This window comes from Stigmatopora argus, chromosome 9, assembly GCF_051989625.1.
Source record: "Stigmatopora argus isolate UIUO_Sarg chromosome 9, RoL_Sarg_1.0, whole genome shotgun sequence".
NCBI lineage: Eukaryota > Metazoa > Chordata > Actinopteri > Syngnathiformes > Syngnathidae > Stigmatopora > Stigmatopora argus.
In genome coordinates, this window is record NC_135395.1 from 16,495,903 (window position 1) to 16,520,740 (window position 24,838).

At 40.0% G+C, this 24,838-nt stretch overlaps 1 protein-coding gene across 4 annotated transcripts in view; it reads left to right on the forward strand.

Moving 5' to 3' along the window:
• Positions 1 to 1,148: 1,148 nt before the first annotated feature.
• Positions 1,149 to 24,838, forward strand: part of LOC144082715 (pro-neuregulin-2, membrane-bound isoform-like) — a 33,189-nt gene continuing 9,499 nt past the window's right edge. For 3 of the 4 annotated variants that reach the window (XM_077610031.1, XM_077610033.1, XM_077610032.1), the window contains exons 1-5: positions 1,149 to 2,589; positions 17,711 to 17,873; positions 18,875 to 18,993; positions 19,829 to 19,952; positions 23,645 to 23,703. In XM_077610031.1, coding sequence (XP_077466157.1) covers positions 2,175 to 2,589; positions 17,711 to 17,873; positions 18,875 to 18,993; positions 19,829 to 19,952; positions 23,645 to 23,703 — 880 coding nt within the window. In that variant the 5' untranslated portion in view covers positions 1,149 to 2,174. The remainder of the gene's footprint in view (positions 2,590 to 17,710; positions 17,874 to 18,874; positions 18,994 to 19,828; positions 19,953 to 23,644; positions 23,704 to 24,838) is intronic. The other variant, XM_077610034.1, reaches the window with a different exon arrangement.

Consider the following 24,838-nt stretch of genomic DNA (forward strand, 5'->3'; position numbering starts at 1 on the left):
ATGCATTACCAAATGAAATATTTGTTACTGTGCTGATATGTAGGCTGATGTTATGCACCGCAATAGGTTGATTGGGGTTGCAGTACCATTTTTGGTCAAAAGACTTACATTTGCAATTGCATTTTTTGGAACGTGGGAGGAAACCAGAGCACCGAGAGAAAAGCCATGCAGGCCTGGGGAGGACATGCAAACTCCACACAGGAAGGTCCGAAACCACCGTGGAATGAACCCTCGATCTCAGAACTGTGAGGCAGATATGCTAAATTGCTAACCAATCAGCGCCAGTCTTACACATTGGCTATTTAAAATAAAAATGTTAATTAATCTTTAAAAAAAAAGTCCTAAACAGACTATGTTGACATTGGGCAACGCAGACTATCAGTGAGGTCCACGCGAGAGGTTTGCACTAAATGCATGAGGATAAAGAAGAATGATTAGTGAATAAGTAGACAGCAGAGAAGGGGGTGGGTCACTGAACTGATTCCTGGAATTGGAGCAGCAATCCCAGTAATGTGGCTCTCATTCAATTAATTGAGATTTGGTAGTATTCTTTTAAGGGGGGTGTAGCCGGTATTAAAAGCGCATTATTAATTGGATCTTAAAGAGGGCAACCAAACCTTCATCCAAATGATGTTCCTAAGGCCTTCTATATGTGATTGGTATTAGGCCTAAGCGCTTTCAGAATCTTGGACAAGCATGTTGCTCGCGTGATCCTCTGGTGAATCAGATGGAGGAAGCTGTTTAGTTTTGGTACACTCAGAAAATGTCCTTGCCTTCAATTTTCCCATCAGGTGCCCTGTATGACCGTGAATTCATTGATCACGGGATGGTCAATGAAAGGCTTTCTGACCTCTAGTAAAGGACGCTTGGCTGTTGACAGTGTTAAAAGGCTATGTCACGATGAATGGCTCCAGCACGCAGATGGATACAGAAATTGGATATTGGATGGCAAATTGATCCTGAACACATGAGATGTCAAATTCTTTTCATTTCCAATAAATGTCTTTTTGCCCTCGACAACTGCAACATGGCATTTCATCGCCAAACAGCACATTGTGCATCAGTCGCTGCGGCGTCTCTCTCTTTACATCACATGCTGTAGCCGAGGACCCCATTGAAAGCATTTCGCAGCGTTACTCATCGCAACCGCAGTGTGTAGCAGGGAGCACTGGAGAGCCACACTGGTCACCTATACGAGAGGCTTGGCAACACGCTATTGTGTCTGTGCATTGCGTACTGCAACCAGGCAACGAGGGGGGGCTCGACCGCCTCGCATCCACATGCACCACCATCGCTGCTTTCCAGCTGTTTCTCCGGGATTTTAGAGCGTTTGCGCAGGAAGCGGCGATCGGACGCCAGTGGCCGGGCAGGTGATGCTTGCTCACGCAAGGCGCACGCATGCGATGAGGGGCGCAGGGGACGCGGTTGGAGGGTGCGCGCTACTGTTGCACCGCCTCACCGGATAACCGCTATCTCATCCTGTCTGGTCTTCCCCGGCATCCTCTCTACTGACTGACGGATTTGGCGAACAGAGACTTCTTCGTGATGTATACTTTTTTAAGCGGATCAAAAGCCTGAGCTGGCGTGGAGTGTTTATCGTTTATTGTGATTCCCACTACACGCGCAGAAGATTTTTTTTTTCCCACCCGGGGAGGCAATGCGCCCACCCATGCGATGCTAGCCTATTAGCTGGAGAGAGAGAGAGAGAGGGAGGAGAGAGAGAGAGGGAGAGGTTTCAGTCGTGGATTGAAGAGAAGACTAATTTACGAGTCTTGCTTTGCCTTTCAGGAAAGAGGAAAGGAGGTGGAGGGCGGTTGGGAAAGGAGAATGCAGCAGTCACATTTTTTAAGCATGCAGAAGAAGCGGGCCGTTTCCGGTTCCTAGGCTGGCGTGTGAGAGCGTGTGAGTGCGTGCGTGCGTGCGTGCGTGAGAGTGTGTGTGCGCGCGTGCGTGTGTGTTGGAGTGTGCGTGCTAGTGTGTTATTGAGTGTGTGCCCCCCCATCCGAGGCCAGCAGCCGTATGGGGAAAGCGGCGGCTCACACAGATGGCATGGACACTTCCACAAGGTCTGCCGCTTTGCCTCTCCCCTGCCGGAGCTCGTTCGCCGCCGCCGTCTCTCTCTTGCAGCTCCCTCCGCCGCCCAGCAGCACTGCACCACAGCATAGGCTGACGGTATGAGGCTTGATCCAGTGCATTTCTCCATGCTGGTCATCGGGGTCTCGTTCGCCTGTTACGCCCCGAGTCTCAACTCCCTCCAGGACCAAGCGTACCGATCAGCTGTGGTCATTGAGGGCGAGGTGCGCTCCTCCTCCCCGGAGAACGTCTCCTCCCGGGAGCCCTACAGTGTGAATGTCAAAGTGCTGGACGTGTGGCCCGTCAACAGCGGCGGCCTCGAGAGGGAGCAGCTCGTCACCGTCGGGGACTTTAGTTCCGAGGCCCCATGCACCACGGTGGAGAAGGACCACAAATATATCTTTTTCATGGACCCGACCGGGGAGCCCTACGTCTTCAAGGCGTCTTACGCCCCCGTGGATGCCAGCGAGCCGGAGCTCAAGAAAGATGTGGAGAGAGTGTTGTGCGAGGACTGCGGTAAGTTCCAACGCCGAGTGAGTGAGGGCCACTGGAACTGAAGGCGAAGGGGGACCGGCTCGCGCGTGCACGTGCAGAGTCTATACAGGGGTCTGCGCGTGCGCATGCGCCAGCCGATTGACACTTCAATACCGCCATAACCCGGTCACCCATAATCAAATGAGAAGCATGCTAGAAATTATGTGTGTGTGTGCGCGCGTGCGTGTGTGCGTGTGTCATATGAATGCGCGTGTGCTAGTAGAAACTACCCCTTCTCTCTCCCTCCCTCCTTTCCATCCACTGCAGACTCCTGCTGACTGGTGATCAGTGCATTCTGACTCTTTGAGCAGAGCCAGCAAGATCTGCACCATCACAGATTAGAGTGGAGCTTCTGTGTGTGTGTGTGTGTGTGTGTGTGTGTGTGAGAGGACAGCAAGCTTGCTTGCATTGAGGTGACCTTTGTGTCTGTTGCTGAGGACTGTTGCCAGGGGCCAGTATATCAGATGTCAAATCATGACATGTCTAGCAGTTGTGACTGCAGTGACCTGTGAGCACAGGGTTAGGATAGGCCATCCCGTTCCCCGGGTATCTGACGGAAATAGTGTTTATGCAGATGCATCTGTTGCACTTTTAGCTTTTAGCATTTTCAAGCAAACTCTCATGACGTACTTCAGGAATGGATTAGGAACTGGGATGGATATGTTTGGAACTCATGGGAAAAGTTTAGGGAATGCCTCTCACTCTTCTGGCATCATATTGTACATAACCAGGACCATAGAGGAAGAACCTTAAAGCCCTAACAAGTTGAGGTCAAGCATTGGTAACTAATGAAAATGAATTCTACAAACAGAAATAATGTAAAAAGTACTCTACCAACATTGAACTTTTAATAGTCGTAATGACGGAATGTAAGATGCCTATCTTGGACATTTAGAATTATTGGTTTTTTTTCTAAACCCTATTTTGCAGACTTAACATCCCGCCAAAAATATACTATGAGTTGGTTATGGGTAAGAAAAAACGTCACAATGCAGGGTAAATTGCATTTCTAGGGGGAAATTTATGTTATCAGCAAGCAAGAATAAACACTATACATATGTTAAACTCACAAAATTAAAATTGAGAACAATAAGCACCCTGTTGATGTACCATTTGTTCAAATATCTACATAAAAAACACACATCTCGATCTCACTCCAAATCACTAGCCAATCCAATTTCCTTTATTAGTATCACTTCTGTCGACTATGAAAATAGAGGGCTGGACTAGAATGCTTTGTCTCTTTCATCCTGCTGTCACTTGGAAAAAAATAAACATATAAGTCACACCCAAGAATAAGTCGCAGGCCTAGCCAAACTATTAATAAAAGTGACTTTTATTTAAAAAAATAAGGTAATAATGGCAATGAACATTTCCCTACAACAGCCTACCTCTCATTTGTCTTCCTAAAGAAACCAACTCTGTAGCTCGAATCAAATCACTCCATGATACAAATTGTACAGCATGCCATCTCTCACCTAAAAGTGTTTTTTTTTCCACCTTCCAAGTTCTTGTTTTTCTTCAGAATAACATTCCATCTGCCATCTATCTGTCTTTGGTATGTTTAATTTTGAAAGCAAAATCAACACTGCGTGGCATAATTGCGATGAACACCAGTCTGTAAGTGTGAATGGAAAATGCCTTGACTTTTGTTGTGCTGAAAAGACACTGTATAAATCAAAAAGAATCTAATTAAACCCTTGGAAGGAAGTTGGAACAGGAAGGAAGTCAAACGTCTGTACAAAGAGCTCATCTAACAGGCCAGCTAACATTGTGATGTTCTATTTTTAGCTCTGTGACATGCTAAAATGATCAAGTCATTTATTTATGACATAGCTGTTGTAATCAGGGTTCAGTGTGGAACACACTTTCAGGCAGTGCAGAGATTGGCACTCCGAGACACAAAGGCAAGGGAAACAATCCATTGTAGACTTTAAAAGCGTGTGTTAACATTATAGATTGGATTAATCAATCTAATATATTATAATTCGATATAATATAAAACCACATCGAGCTGGCTTTCATTAGAAGCAGCTCAGCGGCTCTCTGCAGACACACACCCTGAGCCTAACCAATCAATGTCCCGGCCTAATACCTGCCAGCCAATAATAGCTGTCTTCTGGAAACACATACAATTCTAATCTATGTATTTAAAACTCTGATTGTGCTTTCGGATTTAAGAATTGATTTGTGCTCAAATATTTTCAAGAACAAAAACGAGTTTATTTTGTGTTGCTGAGACTTGGAAAAATTGAATATTTCATTCATGGAAACTGAACCCTCTCCCCCTGTAATTCCCCCATTTCCACTGAATTGGCTGTTTCTTGAATGAAATGGAAAATAGTGTAGGTCTTCAGCGAAGCAAATCATTTTCCTACAAATGATCATAATTTGCTACTGCAAATGTTTTCAGAGAACTTGTACATCTCTCTTTTTTTCTTGTTACATAGACAGCACCATCAAGGCTTGGCGACTGTCTATTAAATGTTAACATTTACTGTGGAAAACTCTGAAGATGATCCATTTGTAATGGCAAAAAAACATCACAAGGGAGCGTTTTTCTTTGCATTGTAAAGTTCTGCATTTAAAGGAATGGTAAAAGTGATAAGTAGGTCTGTTGATAAATCGAATTTACCACCTGCTTTTCCCTCCAACACCCAATCTTAGCTTTATTACTGTAAACAATAATATGCACACATTTCCTTTTTGTCCAGATGTTCCCAACTATAGTCTTGCATACCATACTTTGTATCAGCAGTGGTTTGAGCCTGCACTTCATTTACTCACACTCATGTTAAAATCTGGAGAAAATAATGTTGTTAACACTAAAAGCAACCATTGCAGTTCCTTATTAATATAGTCAAATCTCAACTCATTTTTAACAGCATGTCGACCTCACAGTTCGATCCCAGGTGGGTCCTGAGTGTGTGCAGTGTTCATGTTCTGCACGAGCTTGTGTGGGTTTTCTTTAGGTACTCCGGTTTACTCCCGCATCCCAAAAACATGCATGGTAGGCTGGTTGATTGATGAGTCGGAGTGTGAATGATTGATTGTCTGTCTCCTTCTACCCTACGATTGGCTGGCCACCAATTCAGCATGTCAACTGCCTTGTGAAGCCACCCGATGGTGCAGTGGTTATTCCGCCTGCCTTTGGTGCAGGCAGTCTAGGTTCAATTCCCTCTCAGTGACAGTGTGAGTGGTTGTCTGTCTTTCTGTGTGCCCTGCGACTGACTGGCGACCAGTCTGGGGTGTAGTCTGCATGTCGCCCGAAGACAGTTGGGTTAGGCTCCAGCAAACTCCGCAAGCCTTTTGAGGATGGGTGGTATGGAAGATGAATGAATGAATGAACCTGCCTTGTGCCTGTAGTTAGCTGGGATAGGCTCCACCACCCATCACAACCCTTGTGTGTATAAGCGGTTCAGAAAATGAATGAATTAAAGATTCTTCCTAAAATACAATTTTTGAAGGCCATAAACTCCCGTCACTTGGGTTTCCTTCCCTGCTGTGGCTGGAGAGTGTTCCAAGTTATGACTGTCCCGCAGTTAGTCAGGAAAATTGAGGAGTGGAACTCAATGGTGAGGAATGATCTGATGCTATGACGGGACCACCAGATGCGACTATGATTAATTCATTCACTCCCATTGACAGTGAAAGACATCAAATCTGTATCAACTGGTTTAGCTGGCTTTAAGGCACCTGCTTCACTGCCATTGATATTGTCCAATCCAAATTCAAGCCTAGGAGGCTGGATTTCTATTGCTTCCAGCCCCCCAGTCAAATTAGATTGGGCGTCTCTCGCCGTCAATGGCAGCCACTAAGTTAATGTCCTAAAGCTGATAGTAGCCAACATTTTATCAAGTGGAAGAACAAATATCATTACTTTTAATATTCTACCATAAACCGCAACAAGCTAGAGGTGACTCAAGGTGAGGTCCAACTGTCACGATTTTTTACACTCTAATTAAATTAGTAAATCTTGTCAAAGAGTATTCATTAATGTATTATCAAGACTCATACAGATCCATAACTATTGAAACTGTACAATAAAAATTCTTTATGGTATGCCTCTGCATAGTTGAAATCAAATCAAAAGCAATGATTCCGGAGGAGGGCATATGTTGCAATGGAAAACAGTAGTCGAGAGTTATTGACTTTGTGCGGTGAGTCAGAAGTCAAAATTGAAAGTGTGCCAGCGGAGGAAGTAAGTCCCAAAGAACATGTTTTCAGGGAGATTTTACCGTACAAGTTCAAACCAGAGGCAGAATGACCATAACACTGCGAGTGAGAAAGGAAGAGAGAGAGGGCCTGACAAGGAAACATTTTGGGTTTCATTAATATCGGATCACGGGCGGCTACTAAAAGCTAAAAGTTAAAAAAAATCATCTGAAAATATTAAAACCGGGATTTTATCTGGTGCTTTTTTGGCGACACCGGTGTCAACAATTGCTAATATTTAATTAACATCACTATTCAAAGCAGTTGTCTGTAATTTTTTTAATACATTTTTTTTGGCTACATACCTGGTCCACTTACTTCTGTGTGCTCAATGCACTCAGTTTACCGATTGGTAGGGCGGGAAAAAAAATTGCCAGTGTTGGACTAATTTCTTACATAACACGTATTAACAATTTTTCGAGATTGACTCAGAAAAAAACAAAAACGCTGCCCACCACAGCCATGAAAGTAAACTGAGGAAAAAAGGCAAGCTTCCACTACGTCATTAACTGACTGCCAATGGTAAAATTGTATTAAAACTGTGTTTTGTGCTTTTTTTTTCAATTTATCGAATTCAGCAAAGTCTCCAAATTCCAAAAAGAAAAACAAGCACAAAAACGATACAAACTTACAAGATGTAAAATTAGCTTTTTACACATGCTTGTATTCCGGGTAGGCCATTATGCTAATAAGCAGTGCTCTCTTAGCTTCTTCTTCCGTCACTGTACGTATCACCTACAGGGCAGAATCCCTTATCAATTGATCTGAGAATTAGAAGATATCTGCCCTGTTGCAGCACGTTTAGACAATTCTCACAACAGGAGTCGTAACCAAAGCCACACCCTTAACTCGCTTTCATCAGTATTTTCTCTTCACACAGACACATTTTTGGTCAGAAAATACAAAGAAGTAGTTGCGATAGTTTTTTGGTGCTTTAATAATTAACACATTACAATCACCATTACGCTAATAGCTTGTCAAAGTGCCACTCAGACTGACAGACACACTGAACATAAATGGGAAAAAATATCCCTGAGGAGTTTAACTTTTATTGTGTGTGCGCATGTGTCTCCGGAGAGTCTTGTCACATTTGTCTCATTGTTGCGTACCTGTGTCTATTTCAGTCACACTGTGTTCTATTTCTGTCGATGGCCCGGCAGTACTCAAGTGGAAAAATGCATGCATCTGGATTTTCTTGCAGGTCCAACCCTTACACACCATTTGGGAATTTGGTTTATCACTGGTTGTTGCAGTGTAGCAAGGGTTTGTGCTCAAAGATACTCTATGTCTGGTGCATTGACAATTTCAAGGCAGAAAAATGATCCAAAGCAGATGGCAAGGTTGGGCAACCTAGTGGGCCAGAAAATAATATCAGGTATAATTGTGGGCCACGAGGGTTAGCATATATTATCAATTCAATACATCTGAGTAGTTGCTGATGCCATTACAAAATAACTTGGAATGATCAGTCATATTAACTCAGTGACTCCCATTCACAGCGATAGACATCCAGTCCATTTGATGGACATTCATTCATTCGCTTCCCGACCTCCAGTTCAAATGTACTGAATGTCTATTCATGGCAAATGTCTAGCATCCTCAATGGCACTGAAGGAGTTATTATTATTGAATAGCATAAGTATGGCAGCAATGTTAAGATATGTTAAGAACCCATGATCATTAATATTATCATCATTATCATAATACAATGAATACAGTAACAATCGGGATTGGATTGAATAACTTTATTCATCCCGTATTCAGGAAATTTCATTGTGACAGTAGCAAGAGGGTGATTAGACAGAACAACAAAGCAAAAGCACAAAGTACAAAGCAAATCAAAGTAAATGGGATCATTAAGAATCACCAAATCAAATCATTAAGACAGAAAAGCAGCAAAAACACAAAAAGGAGCAAGAGTGGGTTGAGATACAGTAACGTGGACACATTTAAATACCTAGCATTTATCACCAGGGTGCCCACTTTTGTTGTCTCGTACCACAATGGCCAGGTGAACTGAAAATGATCTCAACACAGGGGTAGCTGGGAAGTCTTCCTTTGGAGATAGCGCTATGTGGCATGTAAATCCCTCACATTTAAAGGGAATGAGAGACTCGCTTGGATTGGCAGCAAATAGAATCAATTGCACCTGTCCGCACCAACACACCCGCTCTATAACCTGTTTGTGCTGGGTATGAAAACTGAGCCCGCTGTGTTTCTTTCTCTTCTTTTTCTGTCTTCTTCGATCTCTCATGCTGTCCTTGCCCCATGTCCCCTCACCATGTGCGCATCCACCACGCACACAAACACCCTCCACCAAGCCAGTCAGCTGTTGCTGCTGTGCTGCAGATGCCCTAGTGTTCTGTCATTAGTGGGGAGATCTGGGGATGCTATAAATTATGCACACGGAAAAACAGAATGCTGAAAATTTCTCCCTTCTTGTGTGTGTTTGAGACTCCATATGATCGTATCACCCCGACGAAAAGTACATCAATGCTTATGTTCCCTGTGACATTACGCCAATGGCTTCATATTAACGCACTTCTTTGTGGATCTTCTCGTTGATGATTGCCTAACTCGTTTTCTTGTCCTTGCTTGTGTTGTGTGTGAGAGTGTTTGTGTATCGGCACGTGTGTGTGTCCTTGGTGGTGAATAATGTATCGGCACTCATCTTTTTCCAAGAGTCAGCCTCAGTAGAAAGCTCATGCCTCTTAAAGGGGCAGATTCACTGCCACATGGCTTAGTTTGTGAATGAGGGAGGTCTTCGTGAAACCGTGAGCGAAGGCACACACGAGCGCACACGCAGAAGCACACGTTACCCACACGTGCCATCAGCAAAGTGCATCTTTTCAGCAGAGATGGGCTTTCTCCAACCTCCTCATTTAAGATTTTTGCCCTATAGTAGAAGTGCACACTTCATTTAAAATTTAATAAATGTATGAGGTACGCATTTATGGAAATGTGTTTGGCATGTGCTTGTGACCAGCAAGCTAACGCTTGATATTCATGATTGGTCTATTTTATTCGAGCAACAAAATAATTTTATGATGTTCTTTCTTGAGAAATCATCGGCGCACAAATGTATTCTATATTTAGTTTCTTTTAGTCTACTGGTGTTTGATTGTGACAGGCAGCGTATCTTTTTCTGTCTACCTGGTGACATCTTCTCTAGGACCTAATATTGACTCTACTCTGTGGGTACATTGTGAGCAGAGAGATAAAGAGAACATTAAAAATAAATAGAAATACTACAAGCTGAAGAATGAATATATAAAGCAACATTTTTTTTACCTTTCTCTCAGTGTCAGGTATTGAAGTATCACAGATTTTAACACACTAATTAAATGATATCTTGTCAAAACGTATTCAAGCACACTATCAAGACTCAGAAAGATTCATAACTATTAAAATTGTACAGAAAATAAATAATTTATGCAACAATGTGGCTCATTTAAAAAAAAACGATGATGTACTGGGAGAACAGGATCTAGCAGCAGGCATAAGAGTCAATGAAAAAGCAGCAAGTAGGGTTCGATCCCAGTTTCATGCCTTCCTATGTGGAGTTTGCATGTTTTCCCTGGGCATGCGTTGGTTTTCTCCAGGTACTCCGGTTTCCTCCCACATCCCAAAGACATGCATGGTAGGCTGGTTGAACACTGTAAATTTCCCCTAGGTATGGGTGTGAGCGTGAATGGTTGTCCGTCTCTTTGTGCTTGGCTGGCTACAATTCTCATAGACTTCACCCCCCGCAGTATGGAGAACAACTGAATAATTCTAATTAATTTTCATTTTCATTATGATCCATATTATCACTTGTCTTTAATACAAAGTGAACGCGCCATGCTTCAGACATGAAATCTTCTGTCAGCCATAACGGAGGTTTCTCAAGTATCATGCTAGGTTTATTGGTTCATACTTTTCAGGCACCGTATTATTCTTATCTGATCTCCGCAATAAGAGTCTTGACACAAAAACAACATCAGACAACTTCAAACAATTGTTTCGGGTGTTATGCTCCCTTGTTTTTAAAAGCATTTCTAAAATAGAGGAACACCAGTAAGGACCCTGAGGCACACCACAAGATTTATATTGCCTCTTAATGGCACTTCTAAGTAGCAACAGGGTAATCCACTCCCAGTAGTCCACTTTCAGGCTTTTCAAAGGACCAATGGGACATTTTTGTGCGATCGAACCATTCACTACTGATGGAAAACAGATGTGATCAACACCTGAACTGTGCTTGTTAGTCTGCTCCACCTGCCTGAAGCTAATGTTGTGTGTGTGTGTGTACATATAAGGTAGGGCAGGGTTGTTTGAGGTTAAAATGAGAGGTGAAAAAGGGTGAGGTGAGAGGGGGATAAGCGTTAAAGAGGGGTATGGTTGTGGGGAGTTAAGAGAGCAGAATGGATGAACCAGGAATAAGACACAAGTGAAAAAGAGAGGAAAAAATGAGGGGTGAGATTTGGAGGGGGGTGGCTAAAAGAGGATGGCATACTCTTAACCGAGTGTGTGCCTGACAAAAAGGAGGGGGGCAAGATGCAATAAAGTCTGATAAGAGCTACTCTGGAAACAGGTGGGAACCAAAATTCATCCATCTACCCATGGATGGATCAGCAGAGAGGTGAGAATTTCAGTCATTTTTTAAAAAGGACAGACAAATCAGAACTACCAAACATCACACGTTAAATATAAAAAAGAAATCCTGCAAGTGTGAGATTTCCATAATTCTTATGTACAGAAAAAGTCATTGCACTGATGTGCAACATGACTAACTGTTACTTTAGCACATGCATGTGCTCATTTTTTTTGCACAGAAGGGCTCATTGTTTTCACCAATTGAATGTAATGACAAATACTATCACAAATTGCTCACATGGTGAGGGCTTCTTTTCCCCTCATGTTGCTGCTGTGCAGAGGTTAGTTGGGTGGTACTGCATGCAGGCCTTCTGTGGCTGTTATCCAACAACTGACACACATACACAGTGCACACACACCCTCCTTTCTCTCTTTTTCTCTCCGGCTCATTCTCAATCTCATTTTCCCTTTTCTTTCTCCCTTACATCCGCTATCTCCGGCTCCCTCCCTGGTTTCCATGGTGACAGCTGTGCGCTGCAGAAATCACACTGATCGGCGAATGAGATAGAAGAGGCTTCCTCTTTTATACATGAGCAGAGACACAGACATGCGCACAAATTTAGAAACAGGAAGTGTGAGTCGAAACATAACTAATCAGGCTCGTCAATAAGAGAAAAGACGTGACGTGGGTGCTATAAAGCGGACTAACTCACAATAGACACACGTTTATTTAACCTGACTAGCATCTGGTGTTCAGGCCAACAAACTTACGTGAGGCCGTACAAACCCCTGCAACTAGATGATACTTTGACAGGAATTGCGAAAAGATGTCACTTTTGTTGATGTCGACTTTACTGAATGGGGGAAGGGGGCGGGGTGGAGGGAAAGGGGTACAAGCGTCAGCTGACCTTGAGAAAAGGACCTCTTGATGGATGGCTGTTGGGAGCGCTGGTCACGTGTGATTGGCTCGCGTAGAAGGCCACTCACAGACTATTGGCCGCACTCTGCCGTCCATTTCAGAATCCCCTCAACCCCCCCAGTGCTCTTGCTGAGGAATCCTCCCATCACTTAGTGATACAGAAGGCTTGGATCAGCAACTTTGAGTGCTTGAATGCACACACACACACATACACACACACACACACAGACACACACACACGTACATTGACACATTCGGGTGCGCACACTACAGTAAATATTTATAAATGTATGACAAATGTTCCACTTAAACATTGAGTAGTTTCTGTGTGTCACTCGCAGCTGCAGATTGAACCTGGCTTTGGTAAATGTGCTAAACATCAACGTCACACGCAGCTTTTCATTATTGAGCCACTGCAAAATGGTTTCACTCTAATCCGTCTAATATTTCTCAGTACACCTTTGCCAAAAATAGATTATTTCACAAGTCCTTAAGAGAGATTTTGACAGAGTTCACAAGATGGATGTTCTTTTTACTAATCCCTCGGTGGGCTGAGATTGAAAATATAGTTACTCTATATTAAGAGTCATTCAAAGGTCAGCATCACCCAGTAATATATTCTGCGTCACAACACAGCTGTCGCTTTGGTATGACTTTTGTATACCCAACACTGGCAGTATTTCTCTTTTTTTTCTTCATTGTTTAATTGTATAACAACTAGAGGTGTTTTTAAAAAAAAATCTGCGTTACGTCGTCGTATTATGTTGCACAATTCTTGTATCGATTCAAAATCCTTCTGAAACAATCTTTACACGTGTTTTTGATGGAAATAAACAATATCTGGCAGCACTTCTACCCCGTCCACTAATTGGATGTACCCAGTCGCCGTGCCTTGCAATCTTCCAAAATAACTACAAAAAGGAGTTTGCTGACATGTAATAATTGTGCTCCTATACACGAGGTCCCATATAAAATTTTACTACATACATTTATTCAATAAGTAATGCCCAAACAATATATTGAGTACATTTATTTTTTATTTTTTATCTTTTGGCCTGGTGGTGGTTGATATACATGAATGCTCAAGCTAATGTTTTGACCTCCCATTTTTGTCTTAAACAACTGTTCGTTATTGAGTGCTATTCATTCTCTAAAATGTTTTTTCCCCCTAGTATTTAGAATCCTTTCTTTAGGCAGGTTTGGACTAAAACTGGTTTGCACAAAAGCAGGTATGCACAAAAAACTAAGAACATTTTATAATGAAGGCCTTGTGTTGTTCAAATATAAAAGAAAAAAAACATGTTTACTTTGGTGATTACTGAGGTTTCAGAAATAAATTGATATAAATGTATTTTCATGTAAATCTCAATACTGGTCTTAAAGTGTAATATCGGGATTAATCGGGACCGGATTGAATCATCACTTGTGTATCGTGACATGAATCGCACCGCCAGATATGAGGCAGTACACACCCCTAATAGAGTCTATGTAGATAGCAATTTAAGATTGTTTTTATCTGCAAAATTGAGATTATATATTGTATTTTAATGTATAGAAGGCTGTGGTAGGAAATGGTCAGTTAAAACCCGCCAGACTAATTTTTGCATGACCTTAATTCTTACTCAATTATTATTGTACCATTTCGTTGATCACATCATAACCTGGTTGGGACATCTGAACATTTCTCAATTCTTTCCAAGCACATTGTTGTGAAATTGGTTGGGAGATTTATGGATTCATGCACTTTCATATTTTGAGGATACTATATTAAGGCATTTTATGGGACTCCAAGAACAGCAGTAGCTTTGATTACTTAATTAATACTCACCTGGAATTTTTAACAGCTTCTCTCTCAATATGACACATTTGCCTGACATAGGTTTTCCATAAAACCTTACTGATACCTGAATTAGGCTGTTTGCTCTCCGAGTCACATGCAGATGATTTAATAGTAGGATGATTATCGTGATGCGTCCAGTCTATTCGCTCTTATTTTTCATCCTTGCTTTGGAGAAAAAGCAAGAAATTTCTGCTACTCTTCCACAGTTATGCATGAAAAAAACAACTCTGATTTGCATCACTGCATGGAACAACCACCTCACCTGGAAACTCATTATCACAGTTGACATTGATTTCTGCAATCTAAACAAAGGGAAAAAAACACGCAAAAACCTCTACTGAAAAACAAACTCAATTCGTGATTATTCAACTTCTAAATCAAAAACAATTTAGTCTATGCCACCTGTGTCAAAGTGGCGGCCCGCATCATTTTGTGTGGCCCGGGAAAGTAAATCATGAGTGCCGACTTTCTGTTTTAGGATCAAATTAAAATGAAGAGTATAGATGTATATTAAATTTCCTGATTTCCCCCCTTTAAATCAATAATTGCAATTTTTTCATCCATGTTTTCTTTGTGTTTTTAGTTCAAAAATCATTTTATAAAATCTAAAAAATATATAAAAGCTAAAATAAACATTGTTTTAGATCTATAAAAAACTGAATATTCAGGGATTTTAATCCAGTTCTTTTAATCCATTTATAAAAAAATATCTAAATATTATATCTAAAATGGTCCGGCCCACGTGAAATCAAGTTGACGTTAAAGCGGCCCGCGAACCAACCCGAGTCTGACACCCTTGATCTATGCAATATAAAAGGTGCAAACAATATATGGAATACTGCATGTTTGGAAACGTTCAAATGAAAAAAGTCTAAATAAAGCCTTGATAACCACTATTATTGCTCTGATTAGGATGTTGAGAGTAAATAAAATGAAATGTGTAATATTACCTCTCCTTTTGCATGACAAATTGGAGGTTATATGTACGGGTCGGGTTCAGCGAACATTTGCCAGCCGACAAAAGCATCATGGTGCCCGAGGAGTGGTACCTCGGTAAAGGATGAGCACATTTGTAACAAGATTCACCTCCTCTTCCACCTGCTTCAGTTGTACTACTCTTCATTTTCACACTCATAAAGACATAAAAGTCTCCTCTGAATGACTGCTTAGGGCAGCCTCAGCATTTCAAGCCAAGATTCTAGAAAATGCTAATACCGTAAATTTAAAATGTGCAACATTACATTATTATTTAGGACCAATGCCTATTTTGAATAACTCATCTTGCTTGGTCATCAGGACAAGATAAGAACATTAATATCATGGTAAATGACATGACACTTGATCCAGGCCACACATATATGATTTTTGTAGTCTTGGCTTTATGATGTTTAGCCTAAGGAAGGAAAATCTCAGTCCTTTGGTAGCTTATGGACACGTTTTTTTTTTACCCAAGATTGACATGTAATGTTTTGATTTGTAATATTCACAATATCATATATGTCGCTTTCCAGTTGTCAACATTTTCCTTTTACTTGTGAAGGATCATCAGAATTTTCTAATATATTTACTGACTTCCTAATGCACATTTGAAAAGTCCAATGCAAAGAAAAATTATTATTATCGGAAATATTTTGTCACTGCGATGTCTAAATGTCACATCCATATATCTGGTCCTCCCCTTTCCGTAATGAAATCTTAACTGCACGTATGGTACATTGTTATTAAATTTCAGTTTCCATGATGCCCTTATTGTGTCCTGCAAAATATCCAAGTAAAACACCGGACCAAAACACCAGACAGACTGCTCAATGTAATTTATAAAACAATTTCTCATGAGATTAAATTTCAGGCGCTGATTCAACATATGGGACTAACCAAATGTCAATGTTTCATTGTGATGCTTTTAGCTTCTTTAACGTCGTTGATAATGAATAATTTGATTTGTTAATCACCTGATAAAAATGACACAGTTTTGATGCATTAATTCATCATTTGGTTTATGCTCACAAGGGTCACGGGGGCGCTGGAGCCCACCCTAGCCAAATATAGGCAGGTGATTGGTTGCGTGCCAATCGCAAGGCATGGTGAGCCAAACAACTATTCACACTCACCTAAGGACAATTTAGATTGTTCAACCAGCCTACAATGCAAACTTTTGAGATGTGGGCCGAGTACCAGAGTACCCAGAGAAAACCCACACAGGGATGAGAAGAACATGCAACAACTCACTGTAAACAACAAAGGAAGACTGATTTTTTTCAATTGTATCTGGATCCCTTGATTCAATGGCTGTTGTTGACGGTACTCGGACGTTTGGTCGCTGGACGTTTGGTCGCCCGGACGTTTGGTTGCCCGGACGTTTGGTCGCCGGACGTTTGGTAGCCAGACGTCCGGGCGACCAAACGTCCAGCGACCAAACGTCTGGTCACGGTTGTTGACCGGGGTAGAATTCCAATCCACTTTCAGAGGGGGGTATGCTGGAATAAATCGAACAATCTCTGCCAGACCCTCCCAGTCAAAATGGATTCAATGCCTACCACCTCAGTGGCAGAAAGAAACGTGCATTCTATCCCTTTCAATGGAAGTGAATGAGTTAAATAGTTGTATACTAGCCCTTTGTTAAAATAGGAAGAAAGCTAAATTCGAATCGAAAAGCCTGCTCTAGCAATTAACAAGACCATAACACAAGAACATCTGGACCTACCTCCAAGTAAATATTCAAGCAGCAAGCAATTCAGACTCTAACCTAGCAGCTCCCTAATGTGACAGCAATGATATTCTCTTCTTTAGTACAGCTCGTTTCAAGGCAGAAGTCATAAAGAGAGGCAGCATCTGCTCATATTGAAATGATTTACTTTGGCATGACTGGGAATTATACATCACTAGTGTCTCGGCACAGAAACAGCATCATTCCTGGATATAACAATGTGTTGAAAGATTGAATTCCTATAATTATGATAGAAAGGGTGTTTTTTTTGGCTTGTGATAATATCTCTGTGGCCCACCACCACACACATACATACAAAGGCCATGCAAAAGGAAATTTTCTATTGGAGTATACAGTACATTTATTTCCTGACTGATTTTGAGTGAAATATTTTTTTCGGGACACACACATTCAAATACAGTTTAAATGGAATATGTGAAGATTTCTATTTAAAAGATGGAATATTAAAGATTTTTTTCCCCCCTGCGGCCATCAGCAAACTTCAAAGAGAAGCTCTCCACTAAGTCAGTATTGGGATTTACTAGAGATTCTATTGTGCTTTTTGATGCTACAAAGCTGTCTTCTTTTTTAGCTTCAGTGTTAATCTGTAGGACAAAATGTACTTGCGGCAAACTGCCTTGGAACTTTTTATTTTGCCAGGGCTACAGTGTTTTATTCTCTGTCGAGGAAACACATTTGATTGTTGTGGCATAAAGTGAAAAACGTGGTTACATCTATCACAGAAGCATTTTGTAGAAACAGCACAGTGTCTTGGATGAGTGATAACTTTTAGTGCAAATTGTTTATTCGATCAAACGAAATCTGACGCTAAGTTTTTCTTTGCCAGCCTCTGTTCCAAAGCTGCGATTGATGCAAGGCCAGTCTCTGATGGAAGGGGACAAATTGTACTTGAAGTGTGAGGCGTCAGGGAATCCAAGCCCTTCCTTTCGCTGGTACAAGGATGGACATGAGCTTCAGCGAGGGAGAGACCTCAGAATAAAAACCAACAAGTAAGTCCACCAAACTCTTTGGAATTTTAATTAGTTAACATTTACATTTAAGACCTACCGTATGCATGCATGTACATCTGTGTATGTATGTAAATATGTGCTTATATATGTTTATGTGCATGTATGTATATATATGGTCGTCTTATCGAATAAGGCCAAACAACAAGGCCAGAAAGTAATACATTTCTCTTTATATTGATGCAAAGACATGAGAAAGAGATCATGAGCAGAATTACAATGTGGTAACCATCATTTTCTGAAAATGTCGGAATTCTTAATTTCTTACATCATAATTGCAGTGATGTACATTCATTCATTTTTAGAACCGCTTATGCTCACAAGAGTCGCGTAGAGTGCTGGAGCCTATCCCAGCTACCTAGGAGCACCAGGCTGGGGACACCCTGAATCGGTGCCTTAGCCAATCACAGGGCACAAATAGATGAACAACCATTCATGCTCACACTAATACCTGAGGGCAATTGAGAGTGTTCAGCCAGCCTACTCTGTATTTTTGGGGGATCTGGGAGGAAACCGCACTACCCGGAGAAAACCCACATGCAAATTCCACACAGTGAGGACTGACATGCATTTTAAACTGATTGATATTTTTAGATTCTAACACAAACTAGCTCGATTGCTGTTGGTGGCGGTCTGATTGTGGGCGTGAATGGTCGTCTGCTGTTCTGTGGGCCCAAAGGCTGACTGGCGACCAGTCTAGGGTGTAGTCTGCCTTTCTCCCAAAGTCAGCTGGGATAGGCTCCAGCAGCCCCCGCAATCTTTATGAGGATGCGCGGTATTAGAATATATATACTATAATACATAAGGTGTGATAAAATATGGAATAGGAATAACATTTTGTCTTTTTGTATGCTTTGAAATTTTTTATATCACCAACCCTCAAAATAATTAACATATTTTAAGTATCAAATCTCAATTGGGTCTAATCACAGATAACATCTGCTTCTTTTCTTCTATTTTTGCTGTCAATATTGTTTTTAAAGAAAAAATTCCAAGGTGCTGATTAGTCGGGTGCGTGTGGAAGACTCTGGAAACTACACCTGCGTGGCTGAAAACTCAGTTGGACAAGAAAACGTCACAAGTATTATCAGCGTGCACATATGTGAGCATTAATCAACTGAAGTGTTACTTTTTTTTTATTACCATTTTTTTGGTTGAATTGTGTTACTGTACTGGTTTAGAGCAGAAGATTGAATATAGTTCTTTACAACTCGCACTATAAAAAGTTTAATAAAAAGTTAAGGTGCTTTATTAGCCACGAATACGCTCTATACTTTTAAACTATCTTTAAGCACCAGTGGGAATAAAAATATGTAACCTAACGGTTCAGATTTTGTTTTAGTGCTTTGGTTAATGAAGCTGAACCTTGAACTAACTGTGCGACAGAGGACCCCATAGAAAGCCAATCCTGGGGAGACTAAGTAAACACAGAAAGGCCTTTTAAAGACCCTGAGTGTTAAATAAACTGTTAAAATTTCCTGAAGTGTCTCTATTATGTGGACCTACATTTTCAGTGAGGTTTTGACATATTGGACGAGCCTGCCACTGAGTTTTAGCTATAACAATTAACAATTAATGTTCTAAACAATTAACTTTGCTTGACGTTCCTCCGTCTTGTAATGTATACGTGACAACGTGACAAATTTAATTCATCACTACCTCGTTTCATGCGTCACTCAGCGGTCAAGTGTGCCTGTAGTCCACAAAAATGATACTTGCGCAGTATCAAATTGTTCAGAATTCTCTGTTACTTATTTTAAAACATATTTAGAAACAAATCATCAGGGTCTTTAAAGTCACTCTGGGTCAAAATGGAAGTAAACATTGTCCCCTATGCTTTGTAATACACATTTTGAATAAGTAGTTACAGCTAGTAGCAAGACATGCAAGTGGCTTTCATTGTAAACTGAAAAAAACGTTTACCTTGTACCTTTTAGTAACTACCACCACTTTGTCATTGGGTGTGAGCCATGTGAGGCACTGCAACGAAACGGAAAAGGCCTACTGCAGCAACGGTGGAGACTGTTACTTCATACATGGTATTAACGAGCTTTCTTGCAAGTAAGTTGACTCTGTTGTTTCCATCTTCTCAGTCAGTCCTCCAGTCTCACCTCTTGTTGTCTAGCAATCTTTTGTATTGGGCCAAGGACTTGCTTTATGTCATTCTTTTCTTTGTCCTCTGTCCACTGGTCGAAATATACCCACAAACCTCTGCAATGCCTTTTTTGTAGTGATTCTATTAAATGCAGTAGACAACCAAAGTCCCAGCCATGAAGGATACCATTTTCAAAGTGCTGTTACCACGAGTCTATACATTTAGTGCATTGTAATAGTGATTGAATGGCACAGCGTTCTTCAGCTTTATGTCCAATGAATAGAATATCAACTAAAGCAGGGACAAAAGCATATGACTTGCAGAGAATATATATGTATGTAGTCTCATAAGTCAGTCAAACCTATGTTGTGCCTATGTTTCAAGTACTTCAAACATATGTAATGCATTTAGAAACAATTCAAGAAAATCCCTTCACAAGGTCATTAAAAATGTATTTATTATAAATATCATTGAGCTACCATTAACCGTTTCATCAGTTCACCACTTTGCACAGGGATTAAGAATTGTAAACTGAATTCACCTTTTAATACACTATTTTAAGATAGTTTACTGTACATCTCTAACAAGCCAGATTATTTATAATTAATTAATGAATTAATCAGTTAAAAACGCTTTAAAGATAATTAGAATGGGATTCTGGCACCATCAACAATCAAACTACTTTTTTTGTTCTTAGTTTTTTTTTCCTCACAGAATTACGGAAATAAAAATGTGATTTTGGTGATTTCGGGCAGCTGTGGGCGAACCTTACAATTGCTTCTGTTGATATTATACTGTTGCAATGCTAGTTTAAAAGTAGTTAATCGTATGCTAATTATGATAGAATGAAATTTTCACAATGTTTCTTTTTACGTGTTTGGCTTCAGGCAAGAATGAATTGTATAATGAATGCAATACCGCACCAAGATAATTTGACATGCTATTCATATGGGCAGACACCACATTATGAAAAGTTGAGCTCACGTAGAAGTTTTTTCCTGTTATCCATAGGAAAAGAATTGTTCATGTGACCACATTTCTTGAGAAGAAGAAAAAAATACATGACTTGAAAGTAAATACAAAAATAAATAAAACTACAGTTGCCTTCCAAAATATTTTTTTTAGGATCAAGGTCGTTAGACTACCTTGTTCTTACAAATTATGACAACTTTTAAACCAGCTCACATACATTTTAATTTTATAGTAAGGTACTCAATGGGTCTATACTGTAAACATGATTTTACAGGACCTGGGGTACTCATGATTATGTAAAAAAATATTATATTGCATTTTACAGTATTTGTACATTGGATTATTACATTTGATTACAAAATTTAGTCTGTTTTTTTTACTTGCAGTTATAGATAGATAGACAGGTTTTCAACTCTTCTTGAAGAGTCCTGAAGACAGAATGCTTGCAAAAAACAGAACATAAAAGGTTGGAAAAAAACACAAGAAAATAAGTTCTGAAAGCCTCAAATACAAGCAAAAACAAGAAGAAAAAACATTTTTACTGTTGCTTAGAGGAGGATAATGTTTCCATTCTATTTGACGACACTAGTGAAGATTATGACAGGGTTAGGGTTTCAAGGAATTATCTGCTGGCTATAACTACTGTATGTCGACATTGAGGAAATGTACGAGTGATTGAGATCAAAGCAAAATTACCAAATGGATGGATGAAAAGCACACCTTGACATTTCAGAAAATGAGGGGTCAGAATGTGTACGACTTCACTAGCTTGTACCAGTAGTTGTAAAACCGGTGTCGGGATAAAATAACAAAATGTGGACAAAGAAAGCAGTGGAAGTTAAATGGTAAGGAGTGAGAAAAACAACAACAAAACCTATTAATTCCATGTTGGTCTAAGGCTTTTTGTGTCTTCCACCTCACTCTGCTCTATTTATAACTCTGAGAAATTGCTGTGCGGACATTTTTAATGGTTTTCGCTGTAATTGATTAAAAATGCCAGTTATCTTTAAGAAAGAAGAGAAAAAGGGTACTCAGCCAATTTTTTGGACCGCATATATATGCATGAGGGGAGAGTGATCCTTACAGTTTTAATCTCGTTATGTTGACAACATATTGTTTAGGCTATAGAAATGTATCGCGTGGCTGGCTTGCTCTGTCGTGCTCTGTTGCTATGTAGTGGATTTTATGTAGTAGGAAGTTTTGTCTGATTGGGTTTTCTCTGCCCCCCTGCAGGTCTGGAGGGGGGCAAGTGCATCTTCCTGTTAGTTGACTTGACAGTGATAATTATGGGGGAGCCAGCAACTTAAAAAAAACAACAACTTGTTTTGTATTACCGTATTTTCACGACTATAAGGCGCACTCAAAAGTCTTAAATTTTCTCCAAAATAGACAGGGCGCCTTATAATCCAGTGTGCTTTATATATGGAAAAAAATGTGTCATTCGTTGAGGGTGCGCCTTATAATGCAGTGCGCCTTATAGTCGTGAAAATACGGTACATACAAAAACTTTATCTGATACAATTGGCGGTATGCGTCAATTTATCTTAAACCTGGGACAGCACAACTGGAAAACTAATCTGGTAATGGCTAGGACCAATTATTACAGTGATGTAAAATTATCCAGACATTAATATATGCAGACTTTTTTTTAATAGATCAAATGCCATGGCTCCTACTTGTGGCTGGCCCCAAGCCAACCCTTGTATTATTCAGGAGCTTCAGAACTGAGGATATACCATAATATTTGTTTTATGCATTCAAATATATATATACATCAGCCAAAAAGTTTGTTCTCTTCATCTAACCTTGCCTATTTGCAATGTGGTGCCGTTCACAGCTGACTTTCAGATTTTAAGATGCAAAATCAGTTCTCAAAATTTGTCCGAGGCTTTATCAATCACATGCTAACTTCACCTTTTTGCATATATTGTACTTCTCCCAGAATGTACAAAATAAACTACATGGAATTTCAAGTGTTTGGCAGATTTAGCTCCCGATCTTTAGTGGATCAGAAGTAGTTTTATCTCTGTTTTTGAAACTTAAAACCTTTCGAGAATCTATTTCTTGGTGTCTGTTGGTCATTGTCTTCTGTTTGGTTAAGAGAAAGTCCTGCACAAGAAATTAAAATTCCTCATTCAGTGCCAATATAATACTAATTTTGTGAGGTACTGATTTAAAAACGTATTATTCTATTTTCAGCCCGTCGTGGATTAGGAGCTGCAGTATCAAAATTACTTTAGTTATTTTGATCATTTTGCTCACTAGGCAATGCAAATGTTCCTGTCAATATTTGCACTTTACATGTTTATGTTCGTCTGTAAATGTACCCTGTAATTGTAGTACTAGTTAGGTGTTTGCCACTGCCACATTAATTTCCCATAGTAGCATCACATGACCTTCATTACTGTGATGATATCCTCATTGCATCACTGTTGTCATATATAAATGACAGTTATGTGATAGTATACAGGTCATCTTTTTCCTGTAATTAGTGAATTGTTTTTGTTTCTAATTCAGCATTCTCTGTGCTTTCTTGTGTCTCCTCCCTCCCCCTTTTCTCCTCCTTTCTTATCTGTCCGTATTTGTTCTACTCCTATTTATTCCCAATATATCCCCTCTCCCGCCACTGTTATCCTTTACCCCAAACCCTTTTCTTTCCCCTCTGTGTCCTGTTTCTCTCCATCAGGTGTCCCAATGACTATACGGGGGACCGCTGTGAAAACTCTGTCATGGCCGGTTTCTACAGTATGTTCATTTGCTCTTGTCTGTCTCCTTTCATTATAATGCAGCATGCTACATTAACGGGGTGGTGCATACTGTAAATACTCTAAATGTGTGTCTGCATGCTTTGTGCTCACTTGTTTCTATGCTACCCTTTGAGACAACAGTCGTTGTTATACTTGATACGTGTACAATTTCAAATAGTTTCAAAGGTTACTTTGGATTTCACTCAAAGTTAAAGTCCAATTTGAAAAAATCAAGGCCAAATTGCAACCCTGAAGCACAGTACGCTACTATATTTCTTTTTTCCCCCCTCATATAGTCGCCAGAGGCTTTTTATTTTATCCGAAGTTACACTATTTAATGGGGACGCTCTTTACATTAATTCTTCTATGGTTTATTATATTTTACTAAGTATTGGATTGATTGAAGTATTGGTTGGAGAAGGATAAAGCCTAGTACTGCGATTGTTGTTTTCATCATCACTGTAAACACTTTATCTGTTATGTGCTGTCATATTTGCATGAAGCTAAATTGTCACATCTTGCTTTGGAATAACATTAAAGTAATTGTAAAACAAAGATGAAAACTTGAATCACGGAGCTGGTAGTTGAAAGTTATCTTTGCATAAGCAGCAAAAGTAAATCCTTAAGCTGGGCCTAAAAGCACATATTTTTTCGGTACAATTTTGAGACTTCTACTGTACATGTATATTTAAGTAATATAACCGTAATAGACTTATCTCTGTGGTTTCATTTCCATTGCTAATCCCCACTGCTTATGTGAGCTCACTTTGTTTGGGCAACTGTTTTCTGTGTTTTCTTCTCTGAAATTAGAAGAAAAAACAGATTGCCAGAAAGTACATAGACTGACAAAACTGTCACATTTAAATGTGATTAATATAATATTTGATGCCATATTCAAGACTTGCCAGTCTTGTTCAATATTGCTTGTGTCCCCTCCCCCCAAAAGTATATAAAAATATAATATATATATATATATATATATATATATATATATAATATAAATATATATTATATATAATATATAGATTTATATATATATATATACTATATAAAATTAGTCAAAGGAAACAGATCTCCATAGTTTGTACATCATCTTTACTTAAGTAAGCATTTATGTTTTTCACTTCACTGTT